At 53.4% G+C, this 17,778-nt stretch overlaps 1 protein-coding gene across 2 annotated transcripts in view; it reads left to right on the top strand.

The window, feature by feature from the left end:
- Nucleotides 1-14,427, top strand: part of NEURL1 (neuralized E3 ubiquitin protein ligase 1) — a 55,354-nt gene extending 40,927 nt beyond the window's left edge. For both annotated transcript variants that reach the window (XM_004680465.2, XM_012723939.1), the window contains exons 4-6: nt 8,017-8,709; nt 11,482-11,628; nt 12,086-14,427. In XM_004680465.2, the coding sequence (XP_004680522.1) occupies nt 8,017-8,709; nt 11,482-11,628; nt 12,086-12,324 (1,079 nt within the window). In that variant the 3' untranslated portion in view covers nt 12,325-14,427. The remainder of the gene's footprint in view (nt 1-8,016; nt 8,710-11,481; nt 11,629-12,085) is intronic.
- Nucleotides 14,428-17,778: the final 3,351 nt, after the last annotated feature.

Here is a 17,778-nt window from a genome sequence, read left to right as displayed (position 1 = left end):
AGGTTCACAAGTCCAGGTCATGGACGGATTGACTGTTTTCCCTGACAGACTGGAGGAAGGGGCTGGCGCCCCTCCCTGGTTAACACCTCCAGAAAGTTCCCTGGCCCTGGCCCTCACTGCTCTAACCACGACCCAGACTGGCTGGTCTCCACATCACAGCCCCCAGGGGCCTTCCAGGCTCCTTCTCATGCTGGCGTTCAGTAGAATACCCTCTTCCCTTGAGGCGCCCTGGCCCAAGCATGAGCTGGTATCTCCAAGAATAACAGCTTCCTACCTCCAGGAAGAAGGCCCTGCCAGAAACTAAATAAACACAAGTTTTATGGGGTGATTAATACTTGGAGAGATAAGCAACTATCCCAAGGTTTCCTTGCTCCTCTCAGAAATGTTGGCTCAGGAAGAAAAGCTATGGATCTTGGAAGAGAGCTGTTGAGCCAAGACTCACTTACAGGGTACTCCTGAATACCCCTCTGTACCCCCCACAGCCCAGGCACTAGTCTGGGTCAGGTTGAGGGCTTAAGAATGGAAAATTCAGAACTGAGGAATGCTTACTTTGAGGGACAGACTATGTAACTTCTCTGAGACAACCTAAAACCAATCCTGCAATCCTGCAATTAAGTGTAGCTGAAGAATAAAACTGTGGGGCATATATGGAGAACAATCCAGGAGGACTTCCTGTAGGAGATGAGTTTCAAGTCAGGAACTAAGGGAGATGAAAAGAATGGATTGACTGAGGAGGAACAATTCTCAGACAGGAGAGGTGTGTATAGGCAGAGGTAGAGAATTAGCAGTTAGCCCAGAGCAGATTCTTGAGGAGAAGGTAGAAAGTGGAGCAGCAGCAGGCTACTGGAGAGGGGGTATGAATTGCTGTAGGTTTGTGTATTCATCACGAGGGAGAAAACCATGAGAACAGAACATTTATGGCAGCAAGTGTGGTTGACAATGGAGAAATGCAAGGTGCAGACATGAGGAGGGACCTGAGTAAATTTTCCCTACTGGTCAGATCTCCCATGCTGATCTGGGTGTAAGCTCAGTGTGAGGAGATTTAATGCTACATCAAAATGGTAGTGACTGAATTGAGGAAGGTGTTAGGTGAGCACTTCCAAAGGCTCCTTTGTCCTGCATCTTCCCACCCTGTGCACAGGTTCCCTGGTCTCGGTAAAAGACCGAGGGGAGATATGTCCAGACTCTTGTTTATGGTAGCTTTTGTGGGTCAGGCTGCTGCTCGGTTAGTTCTAAGGGTAGCAGACAAGCCTGGCTGCCTGCAATAAGAGGCCTAGACCTCTCTGGGGATAAAAGCCCTGGGCCAAGTGCCTCAAGCGGGGTTTGCCTGGCAGCATCAGAGTCTGAACCCCCCCTCCCCCCACCCCCGCCATGGCCAAGGACCACACTACCGTCTAGGGCATCTGCTTCCCAGGTCAACCCAATATTTACCTTCAGCTTGGCTGCCAAGGCCTGCAAGGTAAATATTTGTTTAAGGAAACTGAACTACGCTCTTGGGATGGGTGAAAGCTGAGGATGCTGGTGGTGATCTCTTTCTCTGACAATTTTTATTTCTTCATGATTAAAAAAACCCTTGTAGCTCCTTCTGTTTTAGAGACTCTCCCAGCTACTTCGTTTCTGCTCAGTCCAAATTCTGCCAATTTTATCAGCCCCCAACGGCAAATCCTTTGCTCTCTTGGGAAGCCCTTTCTAGCTGCCAGCTCACCCCCGGCCACCTGACGCGGTAGAGGTCTAAGAGGTGCTGGCAGTCTGCTCCTGTGTCCTGTTTAGGCCCTCGCTCCATGCATCCGCTTGGCCCACATTGTAGAGAGCCATTATTGTACTGTTTTTGCAGATAAGGACGCCGTGGCGCAGAGAGGTCTGACAATGTGCCCTGGGTCACACAGCTGGTAGTTGGCTGGGATTAAGCGCAGGAGCCCAGGAGTGTGAGCGGCTTTACTCCCAGCCTCTCTAAATATGTGTCCATCTGGTCCCCCCAGTAAGCCTGTACACCCTCCGAGGGTGGGGGCTGTGGCCCTCTGTGTCATCCAGAGCAGAGCTTACCTTTCCAGAGCTCAAGGCCCAGCCCGTGTGCTGGGCACAGACTGACCACCTGGGTCCACAGGGTCAGCACGTCAGAGCCCGGCCCAGTACCACAACCCCATTCAGCTCTGGTCTGCCTTGTGGTTTGTCTGGCCTCGAGGGCTTTGTCTGGCTTGTTGCTCATGGTATGCTCCAGTTTCCTGTCAGAAGGACCATCGTGATATATAACATGCGTCCATGTGTAATTGCCAACATCAGACTGTTTGTAATGTCCACAAGTGGCAATTTCATGTTTCCAAAGTGTCTCTTTGGCCCGAGATACAATTCTGGGGAGCTTGGAGAGACTGGGGGACCCATGGTGCGGGGTGAGTGCAGGGCTGGAGTTGGGGCTTTGCATTGCCCAAAGCCCGCTGTGAGGAGGAGGAGGAGGCCTGGCTGAGTCAGGACTTGACCTTGGGTGTGGAGGGCGGTCACTGACGATGGACAAGTCTCTCAGCTTCTCTGTGCCTCTATGGCCTGGTCTGTTATTTGCACATCATCATCCCTGCTCCATTTCCCTCACAGAGAGCATGAGGCTAGTGGATCTGTCAACATGTTTACACAAGTGGGAAGGGCTATTGTTTTAAGGTTAAAAAGGATTACCGAACTTAAAAACACTACCCGAAAGCTAAACCCTCCAGCCAGGTTTCTCACTGGAGAAGCAGACTTTAAGCCAAGCCTGGGTCTCGGGGAAAGTCACACAGTGCGTCCACACTGTTTCAGAGGACAAGATCCATGGTTCTCCAGCGGGGTTCCTGGAGCACTGGGGTTCCACAGAGGCCTCTCTGAGCAGCTGAGAGAAGCAGATGGTTGGGCTCTTGTCCACCCCTCAAGCCTCAAACAGACCTCTTGGTCCTGTTCGACAAAGGAATCCACTACTTAAAAAAAGAAGAGTCGGAAACACTGCACAAGATGATTCTGAGAACCTCTATGTCTGAGATCCTGTGGCCTGAAGAGTCTATAAATCTAAGTTTGTATCATCAAATGATCCGGGGACAGTATGTGCTTCCCTCCATGAACCTCAGGAAGAGCATCTCCTGTAGTTTCCCCATGATTGACTTTATAGGGAGAGGGTAGATGTGGGTGTGAATTTCAGGGCGCTGTCCAGAGGGTGGAGAGACCACTCTTGGTACAAGTCATGTAGCCGCCTTTCCAGCTCCTTCCCTGCCCTGTGCCAGATGCTGCCGTCAGGAGGATGTTTATGGAGACAGTAAACGGCTGGCAGCACCTTCCAAACAGGGGCGGCCGATACACGCCCGCCAGCCGCTTGGGCGGCTGACCATCGTTAAAGATTATCCAGTGTTCCGGAAGTGAGATTCTAAACAAACAAGTCAGGCTGCTGGTCAGCCCTGCCTCAGAGGAGCCCCTCGCCTGCCCTGGCCCCCTGCATCAGTGCCTGGCCCTGCCTGGGATGCCTGCGCTTGCTGGCAATGTGTGGGGGCACAGGGGGTCTCTGGGCGAGAGTTGGCTCCTTGTCCTCCGTCCCTCCCCCCTTTCTCCTCTCTGGCCTGGTTCCGACTTCTCCAGCCATTTGCTAACAGTGTCCTGACCCAGTGCCTCTCGCTTTTCTATCAATTCAAAGTCTTATCTTGTGGGGCCCTGGTAAAATTTTGTTTCTTCCAAGATGGCTTCTCTAATTCACCCTGACACCAAAAGGGACCTTAGCCTCACCTGGAGAGCTTTACCTGAAAGGGGTATTTGTCCTAAAGAAGTGAAGGTGCAGCAGTGGATGCAGACCCACGCCAGGGGAGATGTTCTAACAGGCGTTGTTGTGAGAGATGGGGGTAGGTGCTGCGCCCCTTGTCCTCAGGCATCCCGGCTAAGGCTGGGTGAGAACTTGGCAGATACAGGAATTGCCTTGTTTTCTAAAGTGCTGTCTACCCGAGACACTAAGAATCTTGTAAGAAACTGTACTCAAATATTTTCATGCCTCCCAGTTTTGCTTCTCTTGCAGGCACCCCAGGACTGAGCACATAGTCAATGGGTACCCCAAGTGCCACCCTGAGGGGAGAAGCTGCTTGGCCTGGACCTCCTGTCTTTTCAGGGTCTGGTGGTTCTGTCCCGGCCCGGGAGGTCTACAGAACCATCACTAGGCTCCAGATTAGTCAGGAGCTGGACAAGTTCCACCTAAAAGGGGGGACACGGAAGCTTCTCTCTGCGCCTGGTGTTGCTCCTCCCCATCATAAACACTTCCAAAATGGGTGACCACAGGTCCCAGGCAGAGATTACGTAACTTGTTGCTTCCAAATGTGGGCCCCCCACTACTTGGGGCCTTGGGGTTGTCTGGTTGGCTTTTCCAGGCTGTTCTCCGTGGTGCAGTCCCAGGCTGAGGTTTATCCCGTGGTGTCCTCCATGGTGTGGCGAGCTGGGACCCTCCCCTAACCTCTGACTTGATGTCGGCTCACTGGGCTGTGACTTTTGCTGTCTCTCTGCTGAGGGTGCCCTGACCGGCTCCTCCATCTCGAGTTTCATCTATTTCAGGGCCCCAGCGCAGCTGGGCCCATGGATGGTTATTTTGGGGCTTGCTGGCAGCCTGCAGCTGCTCCTGACCCTGCGGGGTGGAGGGGATGGAGAAAAAGACATAGTTGGACTGGGGCACTGGCCCCAGGGAGTCTGTTTTTAACTGTTTCCCAGCATCTCCTCTGCTCATGCTCCCAATTCTAGCCATATTCACACAAAGTCAAAAGGGTCCTCTTCCCACCCTCCCTCTTTCTCTACCCACCGCTCTTCCCCCTTTTCCTTTTCTCCTCTGATCTCCTTCCTGGTCTGCAGTCAGTGATGTTGCTGGTTATGACTCAGGTGCCTTTCATGACTGAGGTTAAAGTCCTACATTGAGGGACAAAAAGAGAATTGTCTGAGTGCAGGTACACATGACTTTTATTGACAAACAGCCTGGGCAAATACTAGTATCCTGAGTTACCAAGTGCCTAGAAGCCAGGTGCTTTCCACGCTGTCTTTAACCCCTGTAACAATATCCTAGGCAGGTATTATTACCTTAGTTCTTCAGGGAGGAATGTTGCTAACGCACAGACCACCAGTCAAGCGCTGGATGAAACCCAGGCATGTGTCATGGACTCTCCACTGAGCCACCTGGCGTGGCTCATATTCACCTCGTGCTTCTTATGTGCCAGGTACTTTGTAGCTGATTCCATTTCATCTTTGCAGTATCCCCTCCGGGAGAGTGTTAACGTGCAGATTTTATACAGATTCTTAATTCTGATGTCATTGCTGAAAAAGGGAGGCTGGGCCCTCTCTGGTGGTGCAAAAGGTTAAAGCGCAGCACTGTGAAGCTGGCAGTAGCCACTTCAGCATGAATTCAATCCTTGGCCAGGGAAGTGACTCACCTGGTGTGGCAGACTTCTTCTGAACAGCCTGCTGCTCCCCTCGGCAGTGTACTTCCCCGATCTGCCTCTGGTGAATTCTCTCACTGCCCCTGCACCTCTGTCTGGCCTGTACCCTAGTTGTGTATGCATACATAAAATAAATTAAAAAGAAAAAAAGGGAGGCCTTAAGAGGGGAAGCTATTTTCCCAAAGTCATTAGTCAAAAAATTGTCAGAAGCAGGATTTGAACTCAGGCCGATGATTTCTAAGTCTTTGCACTTAAGGATGCTTCTATCTTGTCTACTTGTATATGGATTTTGGTTACTAAAAAGCCTAAAAATTTCTTAGGTTGCATTATTAGATGTATAGGTGCATATCAAGGGTGGTGATGGTCACACCATACCTTGAGAGCTGGTCCAGAGCCTATCTGGAACAGAGTCTGTTCTGTTCATTGTCCAAAAGGTGGAAGTATGTGGGGTGTATTTCCTGAGGAGAGCTGTTTTCTCTGTGGGGCTGAGAGGCAGCTCCAGAGGTATTGGTGTAAATACAGGGAGGCAGATTTGAATTGAGAGAAGGAAACACGTTTGAAGACAGAGCAGCTCAATAGGGGCACAGCTTTCCTGGGAGACAGTGAATATCTGGTAGTGGGTATAGTCACCCTGAGGTTGATGAGGTGACTAGGGATAGTCACCTAGAGGATGCCTGAAGGGACAGAAAACAGAGCAGGTGATATCTAGCTCCATTCAGAAATGTGTTTTGAGGGTCTGGCTGGTTCCACGGGATCAGGACTGAATGTCCCGAGAGGGGTGGGGATAGGTGTGTGAGAGCACACAGGTGTGTGGACCCCTGTGACAGCCTTGTTCCCGTAGGCCCTGGCAGTGCATCTCTGACTCACTCTTTCCTCCTCACTCTGCTGTCCCCATCCATCTCCTGTCTTCAATCCTTTGAATCCTCAAGGCCCAGTGCCTGGAATCCCTGAGGGGATCCAGGCTGCTCCCTGGACTAAGCCCTCCCCAGTTCTCCCCGCCTTGTCAGGCCCTCCACACTCTGCTTCTTCATAGCCTCCAGCCTCTGCATCATTGCCATCACAGAGTCAATTCCGTGGAATAATCGCATTTTCCGGTTGGCTCCCTCCTCCTCTGCCAAGCTCGATGCTGGGAAATCCCAACCAGCCAGGTCCCAAAAGGCTTCTCTGCAGAGAGACAGGAGACTTGGGGGAGGATCCAGCATCTCTCCTTGCTTGGGTCCAAACAACACTTCCTGGAAGGGACGGGGGTGGGGCGTGAGGAAGGGAACAATAGGGAGGCTTTCAAGACTGCATTCAGCAAGACTGGACTTCTGGGCACTGCTGCCCATACTCCGGACACCTGGACAGCCTAGCCATCCTCACGCACTTCCTGGAGAGAAAGACAGGGTTTTCCGAGGCCCAGAGAAAAGGCTGTCCGGGAGGGACTGGCCCATGATGTGACCTTCTGTGACACCAGCCAAATTTGGATACTTTGACTCCTGCAGAAGGGACTCAGTAAGCAGGGAAGGCCTGAATGAGAAGAATGCAGTGTCGGGAGGTGGACGGGCCTGTCTCAGTCCTGGCTTGTAATATCTTTGAGCTTTATCTGTACAATGGGAACCTCCATGATTTCCTTGGGCAACTTTAAGGACAAAACCGGGGTAATACACTGAGTATGGTGATGGCTTTTATTGCAAGTTATGGAACTCCATAAAGCAGGACATAACAGAGCCATTAAAAAATATGGTGTTAGAAACATGGTTATCGGCATGGAAAGGTGTTCAAGACTTAGTAAGTAGAAATGTGAGTTTTGAAAAGAAAATCTGCATAGTAGGGCTTTCGCCTGGAAACCGTGACGTTGGATCGCTTTGTACAGTTCACAGAGGCCATGACATTATCCACAGAATTCAGGGACAACGTGCATTTTTCTGAGGAGTTATCCATGTTCACAGGGTTACAAATTACTGCTGTTTATAGAGCAAGATTCACTTTTTGTATTTTAAAAATAGTAGCATGCATTGAAAAAAGGCTGACAGGTCAAATATCCAAATATGAACCGAGTTTTTTTCCTGGCTGACAGGTGAATCTTTTCTTTAGCTGCGCTGTCTTTTCTACAAAATACAGACTCGTCTGATTTAAAAAGCGAGAGGGTTCAAGTTCCAAGAGGTTATCATGGATTAATTTACTTAGTTGGTCTCAGCCTCAGCGTCCTTCTGTGGCAATGATAACCCCAAATGATAACTGTTAGGATACGCTGAGGCAATTTTCACAGAAAGGGGTTCTGGGGCGGAGGAGGTTCCTCTGACATCCCAGTCGGAATTGCATCCACAATATTGACTGTGGCCTCAGTACTGGCCCTGTGCTACTGCCGGGGATAAAGACGGAGAGTCCAGGGGTTAAATTACAATAACAAACCAAGGCGCCCCTCACCTTTGTCCCCCCACAATGCTGTAGAGCAATTGTGCTTTCAGTTTTTGTCTTTCCCGCTAGCCCATTCCCTTCCTGCCTAACTGCCCTCAGCGCACTCTCTGCTGTTGACAGTCTGAGTGCGCGGCTCTGAGTCTAGGGCGGCGGCTGGACCGACGGGGCGCTGCCTGACCGCTGCCTCTCCCCTCCCTGGCTGCAGACAGCGAGCTGGTGCTGCCAGACTGCCTGCGGCCACGCTCCTTCACCGCCCTGAGGCGGCCGTCCCTGCGGCGCGAGGCCGACGAGGCGCGCCTCTCCGTGAGCCTGTGCGACCTCAACGTGCCCGGCGCCGACGTGGACGAGGCCCTGCCGGCCGCCGGCTGCCCCATCCCGCAGAACTCGCTCAACTCGCAGCACAGCCGCGCGCTACCCGCGCAGCTCGACGGCGACCTGCGCTTCCACGCGCTGCGCGCCGGCGCGCACGTCCGCATCCTGGACGAGCAGACGGTGGCGCGCCTGGAGCACGGGCGCGACGAGCGCGCGCTCGTCTTCACCAGCCGGCCCGTGCGCGTGGCCGAGACCATTTTCGTCAAGGTCACGCGCTCCGGTGGCGGCGCGCGGCCGGGCGCGCTCTCCTTTGGCGTCACGACGTGCGACCCCGGCACGCTGCGGCCGTCGGACCTGCCCTTCAGCCCCGAGGCCCTGGTGGACCGCAAGGAGTTCTGGGCCGTGTGTCGCGTGCCCGGGCCCCTGCACAGCGGCGACATCCTGGGCCTCGTGGTCAACGCGGAAGGCGAGCTGCACCTCAGCCATAACGGAGCGGCCGCTGGCATGCAGCTGTGCGTGGACTCCTCACAGCCGCTCTGGATGCTCTTCGGCCTTCACGGAGCCATCACGCAGATCCGCCTTCTCGGTGAGTGCGCCCCGCGACGCCCCCAGACCAGATGAGAGGCCACACCTCACCTCCCAGCCGTCTTGCTTCAGACCCTGAAGGTGAGATGCGACCTTCCAGTCAGTGGTCTTCAGATCCCATCTGATGTTCCCCCTGGAGGGGAGACCCTGTGAATCAGTTCCAGGCACACACACGTTTCCAGACACACACACACCCGGGGTCACTTCAAAGGGAGAAACCTTGCTTCCCCAGCAATGAACTTTTTGAGGCTCGATTTCCATTTCTTCAAAATGGGGCCAAAGGCCTCCATCTCTAAGGAGGGCTGTGCAGCTAAATAAGAAAAATAGGTTGGGGTATTAGTAGCCAGGTTCTGAGCAGGGTGCAAAGGAAGTTGCAGAGGTTTGGGGCTTCCTTTCCTGGGTTTGAGTGGACAGTGGACATGACCTGGGGGAGGGATGTGGACTTGTGTAAGTCAAAGAATTCTGTAGGATAGGTGTCCTTTGGAAAATGATCCTTGGGTCTAGAAAGCTTGGGAAATACCAACTCGAAGAAAAACAAGGGATTCTTGGTTGCAGAACTTCTCAGAAGGAGTGGTATGAATCTTTAAGGAGGGGTTATGGTGTGCAAATGTTTTCACAAAGCCTCTCCTGGGACCTTTGCTACCCCAGAGTGAACAGGTATTTGCTTTCTGATTTCTGGGCTAGCCAGCTGCTGGCATGGGCTTGTTCCACTGGACTCACTTGGAGACTCACTGAAGTGCAGTCTTGCATCCCTCCCCCAGAGACTGGTTCTTTAGATCTTGGATAGGTCATAAGCATCTGAGTTGTTCTTTTGAAGCAAATCTGCTTAGGCAATTTCAGAGACCTAGACCTTACCCCAGAAACTTTGTAGATAAGATTACACGAGTGTGCTTGAGTTATGCTATAAGATCAACACACTGTACAAGACACATGTGATCACTGAGTGATGTATATTTGTGTATGGCATGCTGTTGATGATAGTGTATGTGTGAGTTTCTGAGATCACATAAAATGAGTGGGACTTCCTATTCTGGAAAGAGAATAGAAGATGGAGTAAAGAATAAATTGCAAAAGGGATGAAGGGAAAGAAGAACGGGATGCTAGGAAGTTAGAATTGAGGAAAGATGAGTCAGGATGGGATGAGAAGAAATCAGGCTGGATAAAAAGATATCAGGAAGGGGGGAAATCAGGGTGAAGAATCAGGATAGAAAAGTAATCAGATAGGGGCACAGAAAAAAAATCAGGCTGAGGTTAAAAGGTATTTAGCTACACTTACCAGGGAATACTGCTCCCCAGACAGGAGATTACATAAGGGCAAGGTAAACTCTTGCCTCAGCACCATCCAATAATAGATAAGTAGCTTTTCATTCCAACAAGACTTGCCAGAAGAGGCTTACTAGGCTTATAGAAACTTCTATTGCCCAAAGCAAGGGAGAAGCTTTAAAAAAATCAGGACTTAAATGTTCCGAGAGGTAGGTGGACCAAGGTGGGCATTGAATAATCATCTGAATTCGGTGTATCTAAGCAAAGCACTCCCGAGCTAGCTGTTCAGGGACTTGGGCATCTCAACTAGCTAATTGGTATTAGGGAATCCTGACATACTGCAAAGCAAAAGCAAATGAATGACAGTGTAGAAAGGTAATTATTTACTTTACAGAGATATGTTTTGCATTGCTGAAGTCTTAAGTGAACTAAGAATGGCTATAGCGAGTTTCATACTTAGTGAAATGCTAGAAACACTCTCGTTAGTCAGGAGTAGGGTAGTAACACCTTCCAGCAGTGTTCCGAAAGGCTTTCCAGTGTAATAAGGCAGGAAAAGCAAATAGGAGGTACGTATTTCTGAGAGGAGGACCTGATAATTTAAACTATTAATAGAAATAAGGAAACCCTGTGGACACATAATGAATAATGTTAGAAACAGTAAGACTATTAACTGAATTAGAACTAAGAACTTCTAATAAAAAGATCTCATTGAAAACCTGCTTGGGTGTAAGGTGTTATGTTAGGTCCCGTGGAAGAGTGAAAGGTTAATAAGATTTCCCGCTCAGGAAGCTCATGGTTTAACTGGGGGAACAGCTGGATTTCTTGGCAGAGAACAGGTTACTCCAGGCTCTGGCTGTCTAGTCCTGTGTATGTGGGGTATGTGGCAGGTCAGTGCTTGATAATGTGGTGGTGGGGAGTCCGGGGTGTCCAGAAGAGGGGTTTTGAGGACAGTCTCAAGAAGTGCCCCCAGCAGTTAGCTCACTGTGGGCAAGGATTTAAAGAGGAGGGAGAGAGGGATGGAGGAAGGAAGGGAGCAAGGCAGAAAGTCTGGGAAGAGGAAAATGAGGTGTGGAAGAGGGAGAGGAGCGAGGGAGGGAAGGAAGGAAGGAAAGAATGTAGGACCAGAGCAAGAGTGGGAGCGGAGATGTCGAAGGACTTTCCAAAGATGTGAGAGCAGCAGAGAATGTGGCTGATACCTGGGGTCAGCGAGGGAAGGCACAGGGCGCTGGACAGCGATGAGGGTAGGGCGTAAAGGGTGAAGGTGACTTTGTTCTCTGGCACAGGAATCTTGGAGGGGGATGGATTCTAGGCAAGGGGCTAGCTTGGAAGCGACTGATGTAACCACACCAGAGCATGTGGTTTACAGGGGGAGCAGAGAGCTGGGGCGGGATGCTGAGCCAGCCAGTGGAATCCTGAGCAGCGCCTGGGGGTTGGCTGCCCATTTTCTTTCCTGGAGACCTTTTCTTAGTTGACCTGAGGGGCTAGTGTGTCCTTCCCTTCCCTCCCGCAGGTTCCACCATCCTGGCAGAGCGGGGCATCCCATCACTGCCCTGCTCCCCTGCCTCCACACCAACCTCACCCAGTGCCCTGGGCAGCCGCCTCTCTGACCCCTTGCTCAGCACGTGCAGCTCTGGACCTCTGGGTGGCTCGGCCGGCGGTGAGTAAGCGGGCCCCTCTAGTTCCACGGCTGTGCCGGACCTCCCGCCTCCAGCCCCTAGGCGGAGGCAGGGTACAGCCTCTGGATTAGCACTGGGGCCCCAGTGGGGCTGGAGACTCAGTGGCCACCACCCACAAGGGAGTGGTTTCTGGGTGCAGCTTGTCTTGACCCTTAGCTGGGCAGCTTTCTCCAGGGAACACCAGAGTAACCATTGGGACCTGCCTTTAAAAGATTTGGGGCCTCCTCACACCTCACCCTGGCCCTCATCTGGAGGCTGAGAGGCCACTTCCCAGAGCGTATCCTCTCCTTCCTCATGCTCAGAAAGTTGGGTCATCAGAGCAGGAAAAGGCAGACTCTGACAAATAGGCGGAGGCCACAAGGCCAGGGGGTTCTCTTTCCAAAAATCTGGGACTGGACTGGACCCTGTCACCCCTGACTGGTATCCCCTCGTCCCCAGGGACAGCCCCCAACTCACCCGTGAGCCTGCCCGAATCGCCAGTGACCCCAGGCACAGGCCAGTGGAGCGATGAGTGCACCATTTGCTATGAGCACGCAGTGGACACGGTCATCTACACGTGCGGCCACATGTGCGTCTGCTATGCCTGCGGTCTGCGCCTCAAGAAGGCTCTCCATGCCTGCTGCCCCATCTGCCGCCGCCCCATCAAGGACATCATCAAGACCTACCGCAGCTCCTAGCCCGCCGGGCACCCGCCTCTGCGGACCTTAGCCCAGGGACAAGCCCACAGGGCCCCTTCTCTTCTTCCTTGTTTGGAAACTCTTTTCCCTTCTCCATTAAACATGGGAAACTGGCCCCTGATGGTTCGGGGAGGAAGAGGGAGCAGGCAGGGAGGCGGGCAGAAGCAAATCGCCTGGCAGAGGGGAGGGGAGTTGTTCACCTTCTTTTCCTGCATGCCGAGGAGCCAGACTGGGGGCTCAGTGCCCTAAGCCTTCCCCATCTTGGGCAGATTTCTAGGAGGCCCCTCTTGCCAATGTGTCCCTTGCTTTGGGCAGACGTGACTGTGAGCCAGGACAGGTGACTTGGCCAGTAGCGTTAGACTGGACTTTGGCCTCTTTTGCTCACTCAGCAGGCAGCGCCTTATCCAGACCTGTACCCACTTCCTGTCCTCCCCGCCCCTTGTTGATGGCAGCCAGGGGTGGACCAGTGTGTGCCTCCCACCGGCGCCGTGGCAGCCTTCGTGCCATGCCCGCTCCTGCTCCTGTGGACAGCAGGCTGCTGAGGTCCAGGTTCGGGGCCCCTGGCCCCCTGCCCTGCCTGAGAAGTGGAGGCCCCCTTCCTGGGTCGCCTTTCTGCTCCCGTCATCTCAATGAGTGCTGCCGCCCAGGGCCAAGTGTGGGCAGCTTGTCCCTGGAGTGGTTGCAGAGCGTGGTCCACCTCGTGTCAGGTCTCAAGACAGGTTTGCATCTACTTCCTGTGACCTGTCTTCCCACATCTCAGTTTGTCCTGGGTGTGGCTGGTGCTTGGAGCCTGGAGCATCCCCAGGAGAGGCCGGGGCTCTGAGGGGTGGGGACACCTCCTGTGGGAGATCAGCTTTTCCCTTTAATTTATTTATTTATTTGGAGTTTTTGTTTGTTTTCTGTATTTGTGTGGGTGAGTTCCTATCCTCCGGGCCCTAGAAATGTTGCCCTTGTATGTGGGAAGAAGGCAGGTGGCCAAGGTGGTTACCACTCAGACGCCCTGGACTCCAGCCAGGGCCCATAGCTCTGCTTACCGTGAACAGGAGCTCCATAAAAAGGGGCTGGACTGAAGGGCCTCCTGGTAAATTATGCCTGTCTTCTAGGAAAGCAGGCCACGCCTCCATCATGCCCCGGGCTGGTGGGTCACACAGAGCCAGAGTGCCCTTTGTGGGCCACAGCAGGGTGTCATTGCTGACTCAGAGACATCGGGAGGCTCTGGAGCTCCCCCTTCCCTGAGGACTTAGTAAGTTCTGGGAAGGCTGAAGGAGGGGAGCCCAGCTTTGATCGGAAATAGGGCTGGAGGAGTCTGCTCTCAGGAAAGACTCTACCGCCTCCTGGGGTCTCCTGTGGGAGCTGAGGGAGATGGGGCAGGTGGTGTCCCCTATTCAGTCAGGGGTCCCATCTTGGAGGCCAAGAAATGTACGACACTACCAGGAACGATGGGACGGGAAAGAGCTGGCTTCTTTATTCTGGTTTTAGGTGAGGGGCCCCTTAGCTGCTCTGAGGCCATAGTCCCCATAGTATACCCTAGACCCTATACTGACTGGTGTGGGCAGCGGCAGCTCTGATCTGGGTCGTGTCCCCCATTCCCCAAACTCCCAGACGCCTGGCCCCAGACAGCTTTGTATCTCCATCAGAGACCCTCTGCCACTGGCAGAGCAGGGGCTCTAGACTGGCCCCTGGGCAGGGGCGTGGGCCTTGCCAGGTCACAGTCCCTCTGGGCCTCAGCTGTCACCTCTGTAAAGGGGACTGTGGGAGGGGCTTTCTGTGTGGTTCAGGAGCCCTTTGTTGAGGGCCGCTGTGGGCGGGGCCTGTTTGTCCTGCCTTGAGGTGCGCTTTTGGGGTTACGGGCCACTATGGGTCTCTGCTCCCCAGTCGCTGACCCTGGAGTCCTATTCTGTGGGCGTGGGTGATAGGGAGGGTGGTGGCGCCATTCACTGAGGGGCCCCATCTCAGAGACAAAGAAAAGTCTTGATTTCTTTGTGGCTTCATGGCTTACAGGGAGAGGAAGCCTCTGTCCATTGTGTCTCTGTTAGTGTGGGGGCAGCTGCTGCCTCCTTTGTGAACTTGGGCCGCTGTGATTGTGAATAAAGGTGATTTCGTACCAGCCTGAGGGCTGTGCTGTGCAGTGTTGCGGGCTGGGGCTGGAGGCCGATTGTGGGCACGCTCATGCAGCCTGTGTGTATGTTGGGGGTGTGGGGGGTGGAGGGCCCAGTGTCCTGGAGAGGAAAGGAGTCAGCTCTCAGGGAAGCCTGTCAGGACCAAATGGGGGGCTGGAACATGACCTGGACTCGGGGAACGGGCTGAAGTGCCCGGTGAACCTTGTTGAAACGGTGAAGCCACTGCGCTCTGATGGCCTCTGCTCCCAGGACTGTGAGAGCCATTGATTGGGGCAGGGGCAGCTGGCGCCTGCGGGGTGGCTTCTCCTGTCAGGCTGAACTGGAAGCCGCCCAGCCTGCAACCCCGTGGAGTAGCAGCGCCACCTAGGGGCTAACGGGGAGGCGACAGGCCCTCTGCTTGGGTTCGAAAGGGCTGTGCTGAACACCCCAGAGCACTCTCCCCACTCGCCATCCCTTGCTGCAGGTTCAAACACTTGCTCCTGGTGAGGAGCAGAAGTCTGTGTCAGGTGGGTAGCACAGAAGGTCAGAAAAGGGAAGCCTCTGCACAGAGACCTTTAGAGAAACTGTAGGTGGGCTGAGTGCGTCTGGCTGGCTACAGAGCTGGGCTGGGCAAGGGGCATCTAGGCACGACGAGGGAGCCATGTTCACCAGGCCAGGCCTCAGAGGCAGGGGTGACTGCTTCCCTCCTCTCCAGCACCATACTCCGGCTGCCTAGCCTCTGCCTGGAACAGCGAGGGCTGCTTGTCCACCAGGCCTTCCGGCCCTGCTCACCCGAGTCCAGCTCAGCAGGGAAGGGTCGGCGGGTCTCTGGCCTCAGAGCTGCATCTCCCAAAGCCTTGGCCTCACTTCTCAGAGTGCCCCCTTCCCACAGGTGGGGTTGGGGGAGGAGCTTGCGTACCAGTCTCACCAGTAATGCTGGGAACTTACTTGCCGCCCACACCTGCTCTGCAGTTCACCCTGCATTCAGGATAATGCGGCTTTTGCCATTCAGCTGGATGGGTTTTCTGGCGGCAAGAGATGATTCTGTTCAGTTAAAAAGGCCAAAAACTTTATTTAGTTTCAAGGAAATACAAGATGCATGTAAACATAAAATACAAAAGAAAACCCAAATTTTACAGTCTAGAAGCATGCCAAAACAGAGCATTTTCTGCAGACCAACGAGTTCCGTCTGAGTGATAAAGGACGCCTGAAAAGTGGCAGGCCAAGGAGCTGGGTCTCTTCCCCATGGACACTGCATTTTTGTGATGAGAACATTTAAAAAAAAACCTATTATTAAAAATGCTAAAAACATGAAAATAGTTTAGCACCAAATTGACCATCCTAAATTCAGTGTCCTTTTCTTCAGTTGTTCTGTTGAGGGAGGAGAGGGTGCAACCTCCTCCTGACCCCACAGAGCATACCAGGAGCTGGGAGGAGCTGAGTGGACACCACGAGGAGCTCCCCAAAGTCCTGGAGCCCCATCAGACACCCAGCAGCTTGCCTCGGCCCGCGCAGTCCAAGTTCCCACTCCCCAGGGGCCTGCCATTCACACCTGCAGCTCGGAAGTCACTTTCCTGCAGACCTCAGTAAATCCTTTCCCTATCCCATGTCCTGGGTTTAAAGAAAACCCAGATTAAAGAACGGTGGCTTCTGTTTACCCTTCTCTTTGGGGGGTTAAAACTCTTGAGAGGTACCTTGGTTACAGGTCACACGTGAGGTGCCTGTCCATGTGCAGAGTGCATTGGACTGGCCACCTTAGGCCGCGAGGCAGGCCTAGTGACCTGAGCCACTGCAGATGTCACTGGAGATCCTGGTGTCAGCAGTTATGAGATGGCCTTCCTCTCGGGGTCTTCCTTTCATGGGGTCTGGACTCGGGTCCATTTGGGAGTCAGGGCTCTATACTACATGGCCTGTTGCCATCAGTAGACTCTGAATCAGGCAACCTAGGAGGCTGGCTCTGGGTTGGACAATGAGAAGTGGGCAAACCTGGGAGATGGAGAGTGTTCTGGAGCCAAGGCCTTAAACTCAAAAGATTGGTTTGCTACTGGCAAATCCCCCTTCCACTAAGTCAGTGATTTATTAGAAACCTGCTGGGGACTCTGCTTGTGACCTAGCAAGTAGCTGTCCCACTTCTTCTCTGGCCTAATCTTGGGGTTTTTCCAACCTTCTCGGGCTGGACCCTCGATGGCAAATCAGTACCTTCCCTCCTTAACCGCACTCTTCTCCTGAAACAAAATTTACTTCTTTCTAGTAAAGACAAATGCCAGACTCTACACCCTCTCTTAGACTTCTACTTTTTCTCTTCTGCCTACAAGACATCCTCTTCTGGAAGCCTCCTTCCCAGGGAAGGGTTGGTAGGCCCCAGCCACCCCAAACATGCACACGCTCATCTCGCCAACGTGCTTCTCACTCACCTCCAACTTGCTCAGTCTGTCCTTTTGCTTTAAACCAATTCTCTCTCTCGCCTCCTGAGTCTATTAGCCAGGATGGAACTGGGAGCAAGGCAGGTCCTTCAGCACAGGGGCCCATTTTCTAAGGCCACTACGTTCTAGGACTGGGGTGGGAGGGGAGGTTGATAGTCACTGATTGTCAAAGTCAAGTGCAAACTCAAGAAGCTAGGATTGGGGAGGAGGGATCGCATGGTACCATCTCCCAGGTAGGTTGTGGTCAAGGCCTGGAGAGAGCCTGCCAGTCCATGAGCACTCACATACCCAACTTCTGGCCTGGGGGCTCGGTGCACAGGGCGAAACAGAAGGGACGTGATCAGTGGAACTGTTTTTTTCCTGAAACAAGGCGGTAAGTCACTGACTCCGTTTCTGTCACTGGCTTTGATGCTTTGAAGCATGACGGTTCTCCCCAAAGGGATCATGATACAGGCAAAAGCCAGGATGAAGGGAAGCATTCTCCCCTCTCCCCACGAGGCGCTCGTCGGGGTGCAGTCTGGACTCCGGTGGTGAGGCAGGTGCACATGCAGGTCTGCTGAGCCCACCATGAGCCAGCGCTCCCTGCCCTGGCCTCGGACACAACGCCAAGGGCCGGCAGCTTCTATTCTGGAAGGAGCCCAGGGCCCTTGTGTGGGAATGGCTGGAGCCCCTTGCTAGCTAGCACCTCTGCAGGGGGACCCCCCGCCCCCCCAGCTAACCACAGCGCCTCCACACCCAGTGGCCCAGTGGCAGCTCTTCGGTACTTCCTGTGGGAGCCAGGACTGGCCTAGGCTGCTGCCACTAGAGCTGTTAACGCCAGTGTGAAGTTTCAAACTAAATACTTAATACAAATAATTACCAAACCAAACACATTGCACTCTCCAGCCAGAATCACGTGTGTGAGTAACACACACTTGCTGCCAGAGCTGCCA

Source organism: Condylura cristata, unplaced genomic scaffold (assembly GCF_000260355.1).
Source record: "Condylura cristata isolate star-nosed mole 26May11 unplaced genomic scaffold, ConCri1.0 scaffold00011, whole genome shotgun sequence".
In the NCBI taxonomy this organism is placed as follows: Eukaryota; Metazoa; Chordata; class Mammalia; order Eulipotyphla; family Talpidae; genus Condylura; species Condylura cristata.
This window is presented reverse-complemented; position numbering and strand designations above follow the sequence as displayed.